This window comes from Heterocephalus glaber, unplaced genomic scaffold, assembly GCF_053883595.1.
Source record: "Heterocephalus glaber isolate CG9 unplaced genomic scaffold, H.glaber_assembly_v1.0 deba00001452, whole genome shotgun sequence".
Classification (NCBI taxonomy): domain Eukaryota; kingdom Metazoa; phylum Chordata; class Mammalia; order Rodentia; family Bathyergidae; genus Heterocephalus; species Heterocephalus glaber.
This window is the reverse complement of record NW_028258302.1, coordinates 17,355,094-17,371,542: the sequence shown is the minus strand read 5'-3', so window position 1 is coordinate 17,371,542 and position 16,449 is coordinate 17,355,094. Positions and strand designations below refer to the sequence as shown.

Below are 16,449 nucleotides of genomic sequence, written 5' to 3'. Positions count from 1 at the left end.
TCAAAGAGAAAATGAGTGTGAAAGATAAGGGAAAAAACAACAAAACTTAGAAAAAGCTTACTATCAATTCTCATATGGCTTCGTTTTTGTCAATTTCTTTTTTCTTTTACCTCCCCCAAGCTTATTTGTTTTTTGTGCTGGAAGTTGAACCCCAGGGCGTCATGCATGTAAAGCACACACCACTGAGCCAAACCCCCATGGTCTCACAGGTTTTTTAAGTTTGGTCCAATTTGGTTTTGTTTGGTTTGGATTTTTTTATGTGTGGTTCTGGGAATTGAACTGAGGACCTTAATACTGAGCGACATCCCCAGCCCTTCTTACTTTTTTATTTGGAGAGAGGGTCTTGCTAAGTCAAGGCTGCCTAGACTGGGTGAACTTGCAATCCTGCCTCAGCTTCCCAGTGTGCTGGGATTCTGGGCATGCACCACTACACCTGGTCAGTTTTTTTTTTTTTGGTACCGGGGCTCGAACTCGGGTCCTTGCACTTGTGCAGCAGGTGACAAAACCACTGAGCTAAATCCCCGGCCCACCTGGTCAGTTTTATGTAATTCTTAATCATGTTTAAGATGCTGAGGTTTAGAAGAATGACAGCCATATGATTCATTGCTGTCATCTGCATGCTCCATTCCTTTACAGTGTATATCTGGAATGAGAAAAAATTGTGTTGAAGAGACACTGGGGAAAAGATATGATTACCAGGTAGCTGTTTAGTTTGCAAGATAAATCATGCTATTGCTACACTGAAAAATTCATTGTTGTGTGACATTAAGAATAGATACATAATCTTGTTACCCTGAGCAAGCAATGTGTAATGTACAGAATTACAAAATACTAATATTTCATTAATCGTGCTTAATTCATTTGTGCTTCATTTCCATCACCACTGGGTTCAGTGTTGATGTTTCTTAATTATCTCACATGGGAATTTTAATATTTGCATAGTATTCAAAATGTATCTTTAAAAAGCTACTACCATCTCCGGTACCAAAAAAAAAAAAAAAAGCTACTACCAAAAATTAAATGTAAAAATCTCAATTCTTTTGAAAAGTAGCAAATCTTTGAAAAGGATACTGAGAGAACTGTGAAATGTACTTACATGTAATAATTATTACCATTTAATATATCTGCATGTTCACATCTCTTTTTTTTTTTTTTTTGGTACCAGGGATCGAACTCGGGTCCTTGCGCTTGCGAGGCAGGCGACGGAACCACTGGGCTAAATCCCCAGCCCTGACATCTCTTTTTAAAGAAATGATATGGTACTTAAAAATCCTCTGTGTATAATAAAGTATTGTCACACAAAGGTATCAAAGTGGATAATATATTTTTCCATTGTATTTTAGTATGTACATAGAAACAGTATAGTAAATAAAAATAGGACACAGCTGAGCATGGTGGCACATGAGTATAATCCCAGTGACTCACAAGGCTGAATCAGGAGGATCACAAGTTCAAGGCCAGCCTGAGCAACTTAGCAAGACCCTGTCTCAAAATAAAAAGGGCTAGGAATAAAGCCCAACACTAGAATGCTTGCCTAGCATTCATGAGACCTTGGGTTCAATTCCCAGTACCACCAAAAAGTGACTTCCTTTGGAAGCTCCTTGTAGAACACTATGAATCAAGATTTAGCAAAAAATGCTGGGGATTTAGCTCAGTGCCACCACACCTGCCTCACAAATGCAAGGTCCTGAGTTCAAACCCTGGTACCAAAAAAACCCCCACAAAATTAGCATAAAGTCTGGTGTGCATTTGGTTACTTTATATATATTTTAAAACTGAATAAAAAAATAGAGGTTTTTTTGTTTGTTTGTTTTGTTTTGAGACAGGGTCTCACGCTGTAATTCAGGCTGGCCTTAAACTTACTGTGTAGCCCAGGTTGGCCTCAAACTTGTGGCAATACTGCCTCAGTCTCCCGAGTGCTGGGATTATAGGCATGCACCACCATGCCTAGTAGTAGAGTTTTTAGGATAACTCTCCAAATAATGAGGGATATTAGAACATTGGAGGAATAAATACTTGAGGATAGACTATTTTATGTTTTGTCCAACTGGAGAAATATTGCAAAGTAATAGGTAAATATTCAAATTGAGTGACATTAATAAGTGGTGGTTGTATGGTGTATGTACTTCAGTATTAAAAAATAATTGAAAACCTTTATACAAGCCAAACAAGAACAAAATTAACAATATGCAGGTTCCCTTTATCATGTTGCCATTAGCAAGTTGAAAGAGTATTTTTAAATTTATTGAGAAATTTCTTAGGTATCTTTTGTTACATTTCATTTATTAAATTGCTGCATAAAGTGATAAAGCAAATTTAATATTGCCATGCATGTGATAATTAAAGTTTTTTATTATTCTAGTTCATTAATAAATTGGAAAGAACAATTTTTTTCTTAGTCCCAGAGAATGACTCAAATGTTGCTCTCCCTCTTTCTTGCTCTATTCAATCTCAAAACACCTACCGATAGTTTGTGCTCGTGTGTGTGTGTGTGTGTGTACATATATATTGATGTATATTCTGCTTCTTACAAAAAAATACTATTTTATGGAATTACATTCTCCCCATATAACTTTTAGCATAAACACATTACTGTTTGGGTTTTTTTTGGTACCAGGGATCAAACTCAGGACCTTGCGCTTGCAAGGCAGGCACCAGAACCACTGAGCTAAACCCCAGGCCCAACACATTACTGTTTTGCCTTTGTTTTTTGGTGGTGGTGGGGGTACCAGAGATTGAAGTTGGGACCTTGCACTTGCTAGGCAGGCGGCAGAACCACTGAGCTAAATCCCCAGCCCCTGTTTTGCCTTTGGAATAAAGGAACTATAGCTACAGGGAATGAAACATCCTTAAAGAAGTTCCCAAACATACATCAACATCTTTTATAGGAATTTCATTCAGAGGAGGGAAGGAGAAACAATTGATAAGGAATCAACAAAAGTGAAGAGTACATAGAAAATCTGAGACAAATACATATGACAGTAGACATCAAAAGTATCAATAATCACAGCAATGAACTAATTCCTCCAGTAAGACAGTTGTCAAACTGGATTTATTTATGTATGAATATACACATATACATAATACACACATTCTTTTTGACACATATATAAAGCATAAGGATATATAAAGGTTAGAAGACGTAGGGCTGGGGATTTAGCTCAGTGGTTCCACCATCTGCCTCGCAAGCGCCAGGTCCCAAGTTCAATACCCCCGTACCAAAATAAATAACTAAAACTACAGGAAGATAATACTGCACACCCAGTAGAAGCTAGAATAAAAACCACTGATCATACCAAGTATTAGTGAAGATATAGAGCAACTAGGAATCTCATACACTGTTGGTGGAATTTTAAAATAGTACAAATACTTTGGAAAACAGTTTGGTAGCTTCAGAAAAGTAAATTATATACCTGTCATACAATTCGGCTCTTCATTCTAGATATTTACCCAAAAGAAATAAAATTGTGTATTCACACAAAAACCTTGTACTCAGTAGTTCATAGCAGTTTTGTTGGTAATAGTTCAAAACTAGAAAGAACATAGATGTCCATTAAAAGATAAATGGGTAAGCACCCTTACAGTGGAATTTTGCTTGACATATGGAACCAAAAAAGGACACAGTAACATGGATGAATTTCAAAATAATTATTCTTAGTGAAAGAAGCCAGACCTCCCCAATAAAAGAGTTCATACTATGATTCCATTTATATGAAACTGTAGAAAATGCAACCTAATTTATACTGACAGAAAATAGTAACACAGAGAAGAGGGTCCCTCATATATAAACATCTGTTTTATGTTAAGACATGTAAATGGTAAAACCATAAAATTCTGTGAAGGCACTCTAGAAGAACATCATCATGATCTCAGAGTGTAAATGAATTTCTTAGGGCCCAGAAAGAGGAGATTAAAAAATTTGGTGACATTCAAATTTTAAATTTCTATTTCAAAAGAAACAGAAGAAAAAAGAAAATGAAACAAATACCAGTGAAAAGAATTAGGAGAAAAATATCCATGACAAATAAAATTGACAGAAAATTAGTATCTCTATAGAAATCCCACAGCTCAAAAAAAAGATGACCCAATAGAAAAATGGGCAAAAGATGTGAACAGGTATTTTACATTAAGAGGGAACCCTAGATGATCAATTTTCATGTGAAAATACAATCTTGTTATTATTCAGGAGTATATTATAGCCAAAGCTACAGATATTTCCTGTCCCCTCCCTCCCATGGTTAAAAGTCTAGGAGTCTTAACTGTATCAAATACAGGCGAAGATACAAATCAACCAGAATGTGTCTTGGTTCTTAGAGAATAAATTGTTACAAACACATTGAAAAACTATTTTGCATTATCTGCTGAAGTTAAAGATGTGTCAACTCCAAAGTCCAAAGAGTTCCACATCCACGGCTATACACCAGAGAAGGTAGCAAGAGCTTTGTGTAAGAATGTTCCCAGCAGCACTTTAGTGAAAAACTAGAGGCGGTCCTGATTGGATCAGCATTATAATAGATGAATTGTGATGCGGCTCTGTGCTGTGAAAAAGAATGAATTAACAGAGCAACAAGGAAGAATAGCCAAAAACTACTAAAAAATCTAAGCCAAAAACTGGAAAAGAATACACAAAGTGTGGTTACACTTTTAAGGATATGAATAAATGTAAAACTATGAAGAAAAGTAGATAAGCACAAAATTCCAGAAATGGTTACTTAAACAAAGGGATGGAACATGATAAGGGAAAAAAACAACTCTGGCCCACTGGGGACTTCAAAACAATAGTAATATTCTTGTTCCATAATTAGATGTTTGTATCATATTTTATGCCTTTGAATCTCTATAATATTTAATAGTTAATTATACTTAAAATAAGTATAAATTGCAGAATTTAGTATGTGAATCATAGAATACTTAATCTTGTACCTCTGCCGGACAACTATGCTTTTTTGAAGAAAAGGTAATTCATGAGTTTTAACCCATTGCTTATGTTTAATGATTTAAATTTGTTTGTTAAATGGAAATGTCCTTTTTTTTTCCCCCTCTTCCCCCTGCCCTGATGCTCCTCATTGCATAGGAGAAATTTGAAGCACTTTTCTCCCTCTATGATGACCAAGTTACATTTCAATTATTTAAAAGCTTTAGAAGAGTCAGAATAAATTTCAGCAAGCCTGAAGCAGCAGCAAGAGCTCGAATAGAACTCCATGAAACAGACTTCAATGGGAAGAAGCTGAAGCTGTATTTTGCACAGGTACTGCATGGTGCAGAGGACACTGTTCTCCTTGCTGCTTGTTTTCCACCCACAAATACTTCCAGTTGACCATTTTCTATATTATTATATCAGAGATTTTTTTTGAAGTGAAAGATCCCAATCAGCAAGTGATGTAAAAAATTTTTCCTTTTAGACCTTTGACCAAGACCAGTAGTGAAAGGAATTCATTTTTCTGGCTGTTTTGCTCAGCTGGGGCTCTGAGAGTTAAGCCCTGACACCATGAGGTGATGAATTAACTTTTCTTCTCTGCATCTACAGTGGCACTCATCATGCGACATCCTTGGGAAAATGCAGAAAATAGTCTCTCTTTTTTTTTGGTATTTAAAAATTTTATTTATTTATTTTATCCCATTCTCCCCCCCGCCCCAAGCCCTCTCCCTCCCTATGTACAAAAGCTTTGGTTATATTTTTTCCTTCTATTTTCACTTTTTGTTTTTGGTACCAGGGATTGAACTCAGGACCTTGCACTTGTGAGGCAGGTGGCGGCACCACTGAGCTAAATCCCCAGCCCTCTATTTTCACTTTTTTCTTGTCCCTTTCTTCCTTTCTCCCTCCCTCCTCCCTTGTTCCCCTCCCATTTGAACACTTTCTTCTCATTTCCCAATATCTATTATACATCTCAGTCCTTATTTACAATTTCAGTTTCTCACACCAGAGAAACAAAGCAGTATTTAAACATGTGTGTCTGATTTATTTCACTTAAGAGTATGGTCTCAAGGTCCATCCATTTAGCTATAAATGTCTGAAGTGTATCCTTCTTTATGGCAGAGTAGTACTCCATTGTAAAAAAAAAAAACAAACCACATCTTCTTTATCCACTCATCAATTGACAGGCATTTGGGCTGTTTCCAAGATTTAGCTATTACAAACTGTGCTGTTATAAATATGGGTATGCATATATCACTGTGGTATGTAGATTGTGATCTGTGGTATTCTTTTGGGAGAAACGAAGAAGAGGAATAGCTGGGTCAAATGGAACTTCTAGTTTTGGTTTTTTGAGAAATCTCCACACTGATTTCCACAGTGGTTGCACCGGTCTACACTCCCGCCCACAGTGGAGAAGGGTTCCTTTTTCCCTACAGCCCCTCCAGCATTTGCTATTGGTTGATTTCTTGATAGCAGCCATTCTTTCTGGGGTGAGGTGGAATCTCAGTGTTGTTTTCATCTGCATCTCTTGAATGACCAATGATGTTGAACGTTTTTTCATATATTTATTTGCCATTTCTAATTCTTCATCTGAGAATTATCTTTTTATTTCAGATGCCCATTTTTGCATTGGGCCTTTAAATTGGGGGGGGGTCTGATTTTTTTGAGTCCTGTATATATTCTAGATAATAGTCCTTTTTCTGAATAGCTGCTAAAAAGAAAAATAGTCCTTTGAATCATTTCCTGTGTTTGTGACTCTCGGGAGGAATACTCAGGCCAAAAGCTGCTCAAGTGATAACCAGGAGGGGGAGTATAGTGTACAGAATGGCTGTCTTATTTGCAGGGCTGCTAACATTTGCCTCCTACTTCTATTCCTACATGGGCATAGCTCTTTGAGAGACCTTTTTTTTTTTTTCTCAAAAGAACTGACCATATAAGGTCTTAAATCTCTAAAGAATGAAGTGCACTATTCTATTTTCCAAGAAAGTATTTTTTTCTTGGTCTTAGCTTTCAAATAAAAACGAGAGGTTTATTGTTTTACATTCCAAATGAAAGCTAAATGCAAGAGTTGTCGAGAAATTTCCTAGTAGTCTCTTAAGATGGAGTTCAAAATATGATAGTTTTGGGCCAGGGATTTAGCTCAGTGGTTCCACCACCTGCCTCGCAAGCACAAGGTCCTGAGTTCGATCCCCAGTACCAAAAAAAAAAATGATAGTTTTATCTCTTCTATGATTATAATTTAGTTGTGTGTTAGCCAGCTTTCTAACAAAAACCTGAGATAATCAATTTGGAGAGAGCAATGCTTTGTGATGGCTTACAGTTTTGAGGTTTCAGCACATGCTCAGTTGTCCTTGTTGCTTTGAACTTTTGGTGAGGGCGGCACATCATGGCTGAGCACATGGCAAAGCAAAGCCACTTACCTCATGGTGGGGAGGCAAAAGAGGAAGAGAAAGGGCCAGGAATCCTGCTGTCCTGTCCAGTGTGTGCCCCAGTGACCTGGAGCCCTCCGGCTAGGCCCTACCTTCCAAAGGTGCCATCCCCAGTGCGGCATCCCCTGGGAGCGGGGCTTTAGCATGGGACCACTGGGGGGCGCTGAAGATCCAGACCATAGCAAGGGGTCACTGGCATGTACTTCCTTGTTCATCTCTTCACCCATGTATTCTTTGGTTCATTGAGTACCTAATGTATGTGACCCCTTGTGTGGTGAGTCACATGGACCAAGTCCCACCTTCTTGGTGATCATAGACCATTTGGAAAATTTTTTAATTTTCTCCAAAAGTAGTAACAACATAAAGATGGAAATGAAGAAAAAAATGGCCCCATTTGCAAAGCGCTCGCAAGCATCTCCTGGCCCGCAGGTGCAGATGTCTGGTGAAGCCCGGGACAGATCCTACCTACGGCCGCCACAGCCCGCCAAGCAGTTCCTCATCTCCCCACCAGCCTCTCCTCCCGTGGGCTGGAAGCAGAGCGAGGATGCGATGCCTGTGATCAACTACGATTTACTCTGTGCCGTTGCCAAACTGGGGCCAGGTAACGAACTTCTGCTTTTTCCTGGTTTTGTCCTAGGAGTTTAAGACTGTATTCACGCCAGGGCTACTGGTGCACACCTGTAATCCCAGCACTCTGGGAGGCTGATCCAGGAGGATCATAAGTTTGAGCCCAGGCCTGGCAATTTAGCAACTTGGCAAGACCCTTTCTCAAAAATAAAAATTTAAAAGGGGCTGAGAATGTGCCCCAATGTGAAGGCCCTAGGTTCAATCTCCAAGACCATAAAAAACAAAGATCATTATTTGGCAACACGACAGAGGGCACAGTCACGTGGGCCTGGGTTCAGATTCCAGTTCTGTGATCCTGAGCAGGTTGCTTAGCTTCAACTTTCAGACTATTCATTTTCTTTTCCCTCCCTATAACAGAAAATCCTAATATCTACCCAATGCAGTTATGAGTTAAATGCTATGTGTGTGACACTCAGTAAGTGTACCTTCAGTTATCACTGTTACATTCTACTGGGACTTAACACAGGCAGTTAGTGACTACTAGTTGCCTTCTCTCCCCACCCCACCAAGTACTAGACAGATGGTAGCTACTTTCAATATATTCCAGGGAATTAAGGGTGATGTCACATCAGCCTTCTGGTTTTTTCTCTTTACTTTCATTTATTTTTCATTTCTTACTTTCTTTCCCTCTCTCATCCCTTTACATTTGATTTTAGCCAAAAGGCCAAGAATAGATCTCTCATCCCTTTAAATTGATATAACAAACTGATTCCATGCTGGTTCAGACTAGCTATCCACTGCAGACAGTTTTGTGTCTCTCACAGGGGACATGAGAGGTCTTTGAGGAAAAGGGGCACACTGGTGTTTTCAGACCTCAGAGGTCTGAAGTCGGGGAACAAAGGAATTGCCAGTGCTGCCTGGGCCCTTGCCAGTGCCTCCCAAGGGGAAGCAGAAACCATTAGGCAGATCCTTTCAAATTATTCACGAATAGTAATTACCATTTACATTTTAACCCCAAAGACCTTGAGACTATAATAACAATATTTTATAAGAGCCTTAAAGTATTGACTCTCAGCCAGGCATGGTGGTTGGTACATGCCTGAAGTCCCAGCTACTCGGGAGGCTGAGGCAGGAGGATCACAAGTTTAAGGCAGCCTGGACACTTAGTGTAAGAACCTGTCTCAAAATAAAAACTACAGTTGGGCGTGGTGGTACAGCACCTGGGAGGCTCAGGCGGGAAGATTGTAACTTTGAGCCCAGCCTGGGCAATTCAGTGACTTATTGAGACTTTATCTCAAAATACTAAAGAGTGGAGGGGAAAAAAAAAAAAAGAGTTGAGGATGTAGCTTAAAGCAAAGGGCCAAGATGCAATCTCAGTAGCACCTGAATAAATAAATGAATGGGGTACAGTGCCTGTCTAGCATGCATGAGGTCCTGGGTTCAATCCTTAGCACAGACGTGAGGGGCTAAAGTATAAAATCTCTGACACCAAACCAGGAGTAGTGATAGTGCAGGCCTGTAATCGCAGTGCCTGGGAGGCTGAGGCACGAAGATCTCCATTAGTTCAAGGACAGCTTGGGCCATACACAGTGGGTTCATGGCCAGGCTGAACTACACAGCAAGCCCTTATCTCCAAAGACCATAAATAAATAACTTTAAAAATAAAATATCTAATGCCAAAGCTGTTACTCTGACATGAAGATTTTTTTAAAAATCACCAGCAATAAGAATATTAGTAGAATATGGAGTTCTGAGACAAAACGTGTTTGCTGGAAGTGAGGCTTCCCCGCGGTTCTTCTGTGCTTGCCTCGGCAGGGGAGAAGTACGAACTGCACGCGGGAACCGAGTCCACCCCGAGCGTGGTGGTGCACGTCTGTGAAAGCGAAACCGAAGAGGAAGAAGAAACGAAAAACCCCAAACAGAAAATCACCCAGACTCGGCGCCCCGACCCTCCCACCGCAGCGCTGAACGAGCTACCGACCTTCCACTGTGCGCCCTGAGGCCCTGGTGCGGTGTGGGGAGGCAGCTGTGCCACTGCACCTTAGGGACGAGGCCTCCTCCTGGGAGGCGGCCCTGCAGGGCGGGGCGGGCGCTCTCCAGCCCCCCAGTGCGCCTGCGCTGGGCAGGGAGCTGAGCGGTCGTTTCCTGTTTGAATTTTGAGTGATGTCCTAAATGGCACTTTAAAGGATTAGGCCCCAAAATGTGGCAACTCATGACCTTTTTAAACAGTAGCAACTGAGGAAAATGCCCCCTCCCCGCCAACTTTAGTTCCCGATTGCATATAGCATGAGATACCGAAAACCAGAATTATAATTACCCAGCACAGTAGCATTTTTACAAATTTAAAAAATCTTCAATTTTAATAACCTGGTGTGGGTATTTTTGTACTGGTATAATGGCTTCTAACATATATTGATGAAAGGTTGTTATTCAGTATATGTAGCATTTTTTGTCCGAAGAGAAATACAGAATAATTCCCAAAAATGCATAAAATTCATTTTCTGAAGTATTTTCATTAGCTTTGGGGGAAGAACTGCCAAATCCACTCCAATCATCGGAACTGAATGGCACAGGTCAAAGTGTGTGCTGAATGTAATGTGCATTTGGGCAACTCGTAGTCTTTACATTAGAAAACAATAAGATTTTCTGAAGACCATTTAAAAATTTTTTCCATCTAAACATTTTCAGCCTGCTTAGGAAGTAAAGTCATACATACTATTTTTTTATGAATTAGGGGATGAGGGGAGAGATCATGCTTTTCTTTTTGGGTGACTTTTTTTTAACCTTAGCTTGCAGTTAACATTTTTCTCTAAAATAGAATTGTTTCCTGCTTGTGTTTCAGAATGTATGATGGAACCTCCTAACGTAGCAGCAGAGATCTTTTTGAGCTTTGGGGCCTATTCCCTCATATAAAAATCTCATGACTAAGGCTGTTTGCTTTGGGCCACCTGGCTCTGTTGTTTATGTGGCAGATGCTAGGAGCTCCCTGGTATCTCTGGGAAGGGCTTGCTTTTCATTTAGAACTAATAAACCAAAGTGGCTGTCACTCCAAAGAAAAAAAAGTGGAGAAATTCAAGCTATGGTATTTGTATATTTTGGTAACATGTTACTGTGGTTTAGTTTTCATTATGGTAGAATTTCTTTTTTTCATTCTTTCTTTTTTTTTTTGGTACTGGGGATGGAACTCAGGACTTGTACTTTCGAGGCAGGCATGGTGCCACTGAGCTAAATCCCCTGCCCTAGAATTTATTTCTTAGGATTTAAACTACACTGCATACACACACAAACACAAGTTTCTCTTTTCCTTGCCATCAAATATTGTGAGATGATAAACTTCTCTTTTATATATTCACCACTGCTAATGTAAAATGTAAATTCATTTGAAATTTACAATTCATAAGCAACTTATTTATTAAATTCAGATTGTCACTTGTCAATTTAACTGACAGCCACTCAATAAATTTATTCTCAAATTTTTTTTGGAGGTGGAGTGAGTTACTGTGTTGTCCAGGTTGGTCTCGAACTCCTAGAATCAACTAATCCTCCTGAGCTCTGAAACTACATGTGTACCCAACTCCACTTGGTAATTGTGGACTCAGAATTTTGCCTCTTTTTGATTGCAGGATAGGCTTATCTGTCAAGAAATATATACCAAATATCAACAGTTGGGATTTTTTTTTTTTTTTGAGACAAGATCTCACTGTACAGCCCAGACTGGCCTCCAACTTGTAATCCTCCTACCTCTGCTTCCCAAGTGCTGAAATAACAGGTATGCATCACCACACCTAGCTTCAGTTGGGAAAGTTTTTCACTATAATTATCTAAGTAATCAAAACCCATGATGTTTTGTTATTTGGCTTAGCTTTCATTCTCCACCTGTCAATTAAAAAACATTGGAAGCTTTTTTTTAAGTTAAGTAGTACAAACTATTCCAATTTCTTTTTCTTCTGAGAGAAAGCTTTAAATCAAAATTGTGTGCGTGTGTGTGTGTGTGTGTAGAGCCAAACTTTTCTGAATGGTGAACGTTAAGGTTTTTTTCTAGTGTAATATTTCTACAAGGTTGATTCTAAAATAAAAATTATTAAATGCCCATCAACTTTTTAATATAAAATCAACCAGTATCTCAAGGTCTCTTGTCTGTTTTGGGCTATTTTATATCCAGTTCATGCAGGCATTTTATAAGTGATAAGTTGCCTGTATCATTTTTTAAAGTTCTTACAAGATCATCTGCATTTTTTTCTTCTTAGAAGTTATTTCTTTAATTTAACTGTTAGCCTAGTGCCCATGTTTTCTTTAGAAATCATAACCTGTCCATGGAAGTCAAACTGCAGAGAATGTTGTGAAGAAAGAATGGTGCTTTGTGTTGGGAAGAGCATGAAAACCCACGTCGCTGTTGTACCAAGGTGAGCTAACCTAACTGCAGCACACTGGCCCTTGTGCTCTATTCCTCCAACACCACCCGATGGAGCCAGAGAGGAATCCACTTAGAAAGCTCATGCCAAGCAGATGCTAGGTTTCAGGTGCTGAGGGCCAGAAGTGGGTCAGAACAGCTCCCTTGCGTTGGAGAGAGAACTACCAGGCAGAGAGGAAGCTAGTCTTTTCATGTCCTTCAAAATGTTCTACACAAAAACCTATTGAAAATTAGAGCTAAATCAAAGCTATGAGCAACTTTTAGGTTCAACATGAAAGGGTGTTCAATGCAGTGTTCAATAGAACACTGTAGTCATTATGAGATGTTTGAATTGAAAAATGCCAGGAGTCAGAGGGCAAGTGCAGTGCTTTAATTCTGTAAGGATAGTCTTTTTTGCTTCCATTCATATTAATTCCATCTTTTCATATGTCATGATTATAAAGTGAGACAATTTGGTTTTCTAGGAATCTTAATTGCAGAGCTGAAGATAGCTTTGGGAATTGTATGGTCTAATCTCCTGTTACACATATTAGAAGCCAGGGTTGCGGGACTAGAATCAGCATTTTAATCCCTCTTCTACTTTTTCTTGCATCGGCCTTTTCAAGAGGCAGCAAACATGAACCCCTATCATAAAGCCCAGGGACAGAAGTGACAGAATCCTTTCTCTCTTGAGAGGACACAATGAATAAGGAATGGATTTTTTTTTTTTAACTTCCCTGAGCTAGGCATGGTGGCACACACCTATGATCCCAGCAGTCTGAGAGGCTGAGGCAAGAGGATTGCAAGTTCCAGATCAGCCTGGGCAACTTATAATTTAGCAAGATCTTGTCTCAAAAAAGGCTAGGGCCGGGGATTTAGCTCAGTGGTTCTACTGCCTGCCTCAAAAGCACAAGGTCCCGAGTTCAATCCCCAGTACCAAAAAAAAAAAGGCTAGGGATGTAGCTCAGTTCAAAGGCCCTAGGTTCAGTGCCCAGCACCCCCCCACACACACACAAAAGTCTTGTGAGAGAGAGCAATTTAGTAATTTTAATTAATAAGTCTGATGTTCCATAGTTTGTGTTTTTTTACCATTGAGGTACAGGATTAGAATCTCCCTAAATAATGTTATCTTGGTAGCCAGCAGTTACCTTGGCATTTTATGCAGGCTTTCCTGGATGTTCAATAATAATGAAATGAAAATATAGTCATGGTTCAGATGTGATCCAGTGAAGCAGAATGAGGTCACAGTTTGCTGTGGAATGATACTCTGTGCTTGCAAACTGAGTCCTATTCACGATGGAAGACAGACCAATGGTTTATATTCTAATATAGATTATGTCATAGATCATGGTTTTATTTTTAATAGGAAAATCTCAAACATAACTAAGTAATGGAAAGTGTCCTAAATTCTGCAATGCATTAGGTTCACTGTCTGTTAGATTTCTCTCTCATTTCTCCAGAGTCATGGACTTCATACCTGTCAGACAGATGAACTTGGTCCATCTTGCCTTTGGTCCCCCCTGTTGTGCTCGTGTTTTGCACATTTGCATTTACATTTTCTTGTATTAAAGGAAACAAATTGCTCATGATTAGTGTGACAACATGAAGGAGCAGTAGACCTGGGAAATAGTTGCTTCTAGCTGGGGAAGTCAGTGTTGCAGAAACTCACTTTTTAAGAAGAAATTGAAAGAAAAAGATAGATGAACCTTGGCCAACAGTTTACAAATACCTATTTGTTTTTTAAATACTCCTTGGAATGCAGACTAGCTAGAATGTCTTCATCCACATACCATTGTTCAATCATGAATCAGAGGAAAAATTTAATTTGGAGAGTGCTGCTCTGATTACCAAGTATATAAATAATAAGACAGCTGTAAGCAGTGGTAACTGCTAAGTTCACTGACCAAAAAACATAAAAATCATGTTCAGAGTAGAGTTTCTAGGGGTTGGGGATTTAGTTCAGTGGTTCCGCCGCCTGCCCTGCAAGTGCAAGGACCTGAGTTCGATACTTGGTACCAAAACAAACAGAGTATAGAGTTTCTAGTCAAGGTTAAATACTCTTGGAGGGCCGGGGATTTAGCGCAGTGGTTTTGCCGCCTGCTGCGCAAGCGCAAGGACCTGAGTTCAGTCTCCGGTACCAAAAAAAAAAAAAAAGAAAAGAAATACTCTTGGGCTTGTCTCTACCTATTTAGATAAAAATTCATTGATGCACACCCATAATCCCAGCACTCGGGAGACTGAGGCAGGAGGGTAGCAAGTTCAGGGGCAGCCCAGCCTGGGCCACATAGAGAGTTCCAGGCTATCCTGGATATGAGCAAGTCCCTGACTCTAAATAAATAAAATTCAAAAACCTTGCACTAAAGCAGACTTGTGGTCTATTGTGGAAACTGGCACTTCCTGTTGAAATAGTCATGTTCTGCAAACTCTTGGAACTCCTTCCTGCATGGCCTTGAATGTTCATTCTTGTTGTATGGAAGATTTATATCCATCTATTCAGATAATATGTGATTTCTATATTGTTTCCTGTGTAGTCCTCAGTCTTCCTAACTCACACTGGGGACAGGAGAGGTCGAGGTAGCCAGTCCTCTTATTGTGCCATATTCTCCCCTTGCTTCTCACCTCTGAGTAAGACTGACATCTCTTCTCCATCGTGCGTGTCCTTTGAGTGTAAGGAAACTCTCTCAGTCATTTCACTTTCATCTGAATTAAACCGGCATTGAATCTATTATTTCATCTGAACATGTTTATGATCTGGTGTTATATTTGGGGGCACGTTACCTTTCTGGTACTGTAAGCTGTAGTCCATACTCACAGACTTCAGAAAACTGGTCAGTAATTTACATGTACGTGTCCCATACTCTAGTGTGCTTGAAGTGACGGTCCATAGCGTGTAGTAATTTGTTAACTGTCAACTTTAACTCTCCTGTGTTTTGAGAACCACTAAACATTCCTTGTCCTATCAAGATGACAAAAGCAGAATGTAATTTTGGGGGGAACCTTCGTGATTACTCGTGACAAGTTTTGTTTTTAAAACTAAAAATAAAGTTAGCTCATTTTTTAATCAGTCTATTGAATGGAGTCCTCTGTGTGTAATATTTTCAATCTGTATCTGTATCGCTTACATTTAGGTCATAATAAAAAAGTCAGGAAAATGAAATATTACATTTGTTCCTCTAACAAGAGTCCTGTTGAACACAAATGCTGTTCTGGGCCAGAGTTCAGGGCCAGGCGAGGTGAGTCACCGCCGTCTCTGTAAATAACCACACCATTCAGCTCTTCACCAAGAAGAGGTTTTGCCCTAGTTTACTCCTCAGTTGAAAATGATTTATTCCCGGGAAAGACTTGTTTTCTCTCGGTAAAAAAAAAAAGCCGTAAAAATCTCCAAAACACTAAAACTTGAAGTGACTGTTGAGGTTCTCTAGTATTTTAATATTTATTTTTAAGCCATAGAATCTGCTGTCCGTTAAAATGAAATCTTACATGATGCCCAATGTAAAATTGATTACAAAAGAAAGAAAGAAAAGAAACAAAAGGTGAAAAGAGATGCTCCATTTGAAGGTGGGGGTGATGTGGGGAACGGTGGGGCTGTCACCTGCTCTGGGCCCCTTCTTCCCCCCAGCCAGCCACACGGGCCCCGCCCAGTTCACATGGCTGAGCCAAGCCAGCCTGGGACTAGAAACCAAGACTCCCGTTTCCCCCACCACTCTCGACTCCACCGTTAGACTGGAATCTCTCCTTTTTCTGGAGAAATGTATTAAGATTCAAAGGCACTTGATACTGTTTTTGATAATACTACAGCAGAGCTCCTGCAGTTCTTTCTACTTTCACAGGGGCCTCTCCAAGCTGTGTTGGGGAGGGGGCAGCCTCCAGGTGGGGCTGTCTCCCTCCTTATTTGTGGTATGTAGGCTCTTAGCATCAGATTCCACCTGAGCTAAGGATTCTTTGGTTAAAATAGCAAGCTGGAAAACCACTACAAACATCCTAAGGAGAAAACAAATTTTAAAACACAAAAAATACAAGAATAAAATGTAAGTAATTTACCTCCTAAAAGTAGACTGACTCAAATTCAACAGTCTCTGTATCAGCATCTATTATCACAGAAAATGTTAAAATAGTTAAGAGGAGTGGCAGTAAGTAATCCCTGTCTT

At 39.6% G+C, this 16,449-nt stretch overlaps 1 protein-coding gene across 2 annotated transcripts in view; it reads left to right on the top strand.

Moving 5' to 3' along the window:
* The window catches only part of Rcan3 (regulator of calcineurin 3), a 31,883-nt gene extending 20,495 nt beyond the window's left edge, over positions 1–11,388 (top strand). For both annotated transcript variants that reach the window (XM_004850595.3, XM_021263072.2), the window contains exons 3-5: positions 5,075–5,248; positions 7,774–7,945; positions 9,727–11,388. In XM_004850595.3, the coding sequence (XP_004850652.1) occupies positions 5,075–5,248; positions 7,774–7,945; positions 9,727–9,911 (531 nt within the window). In that variant the 3' untranslated portion in view covers positions 9,912–11,388. The remainder of the gene's footprint in view (positions 1–5,074; positions 5,249–7,773; positions 7,946–9,726) is intronic.
* Positions 11,389–16,449: the final 5,061 nt, after the last annotated feature.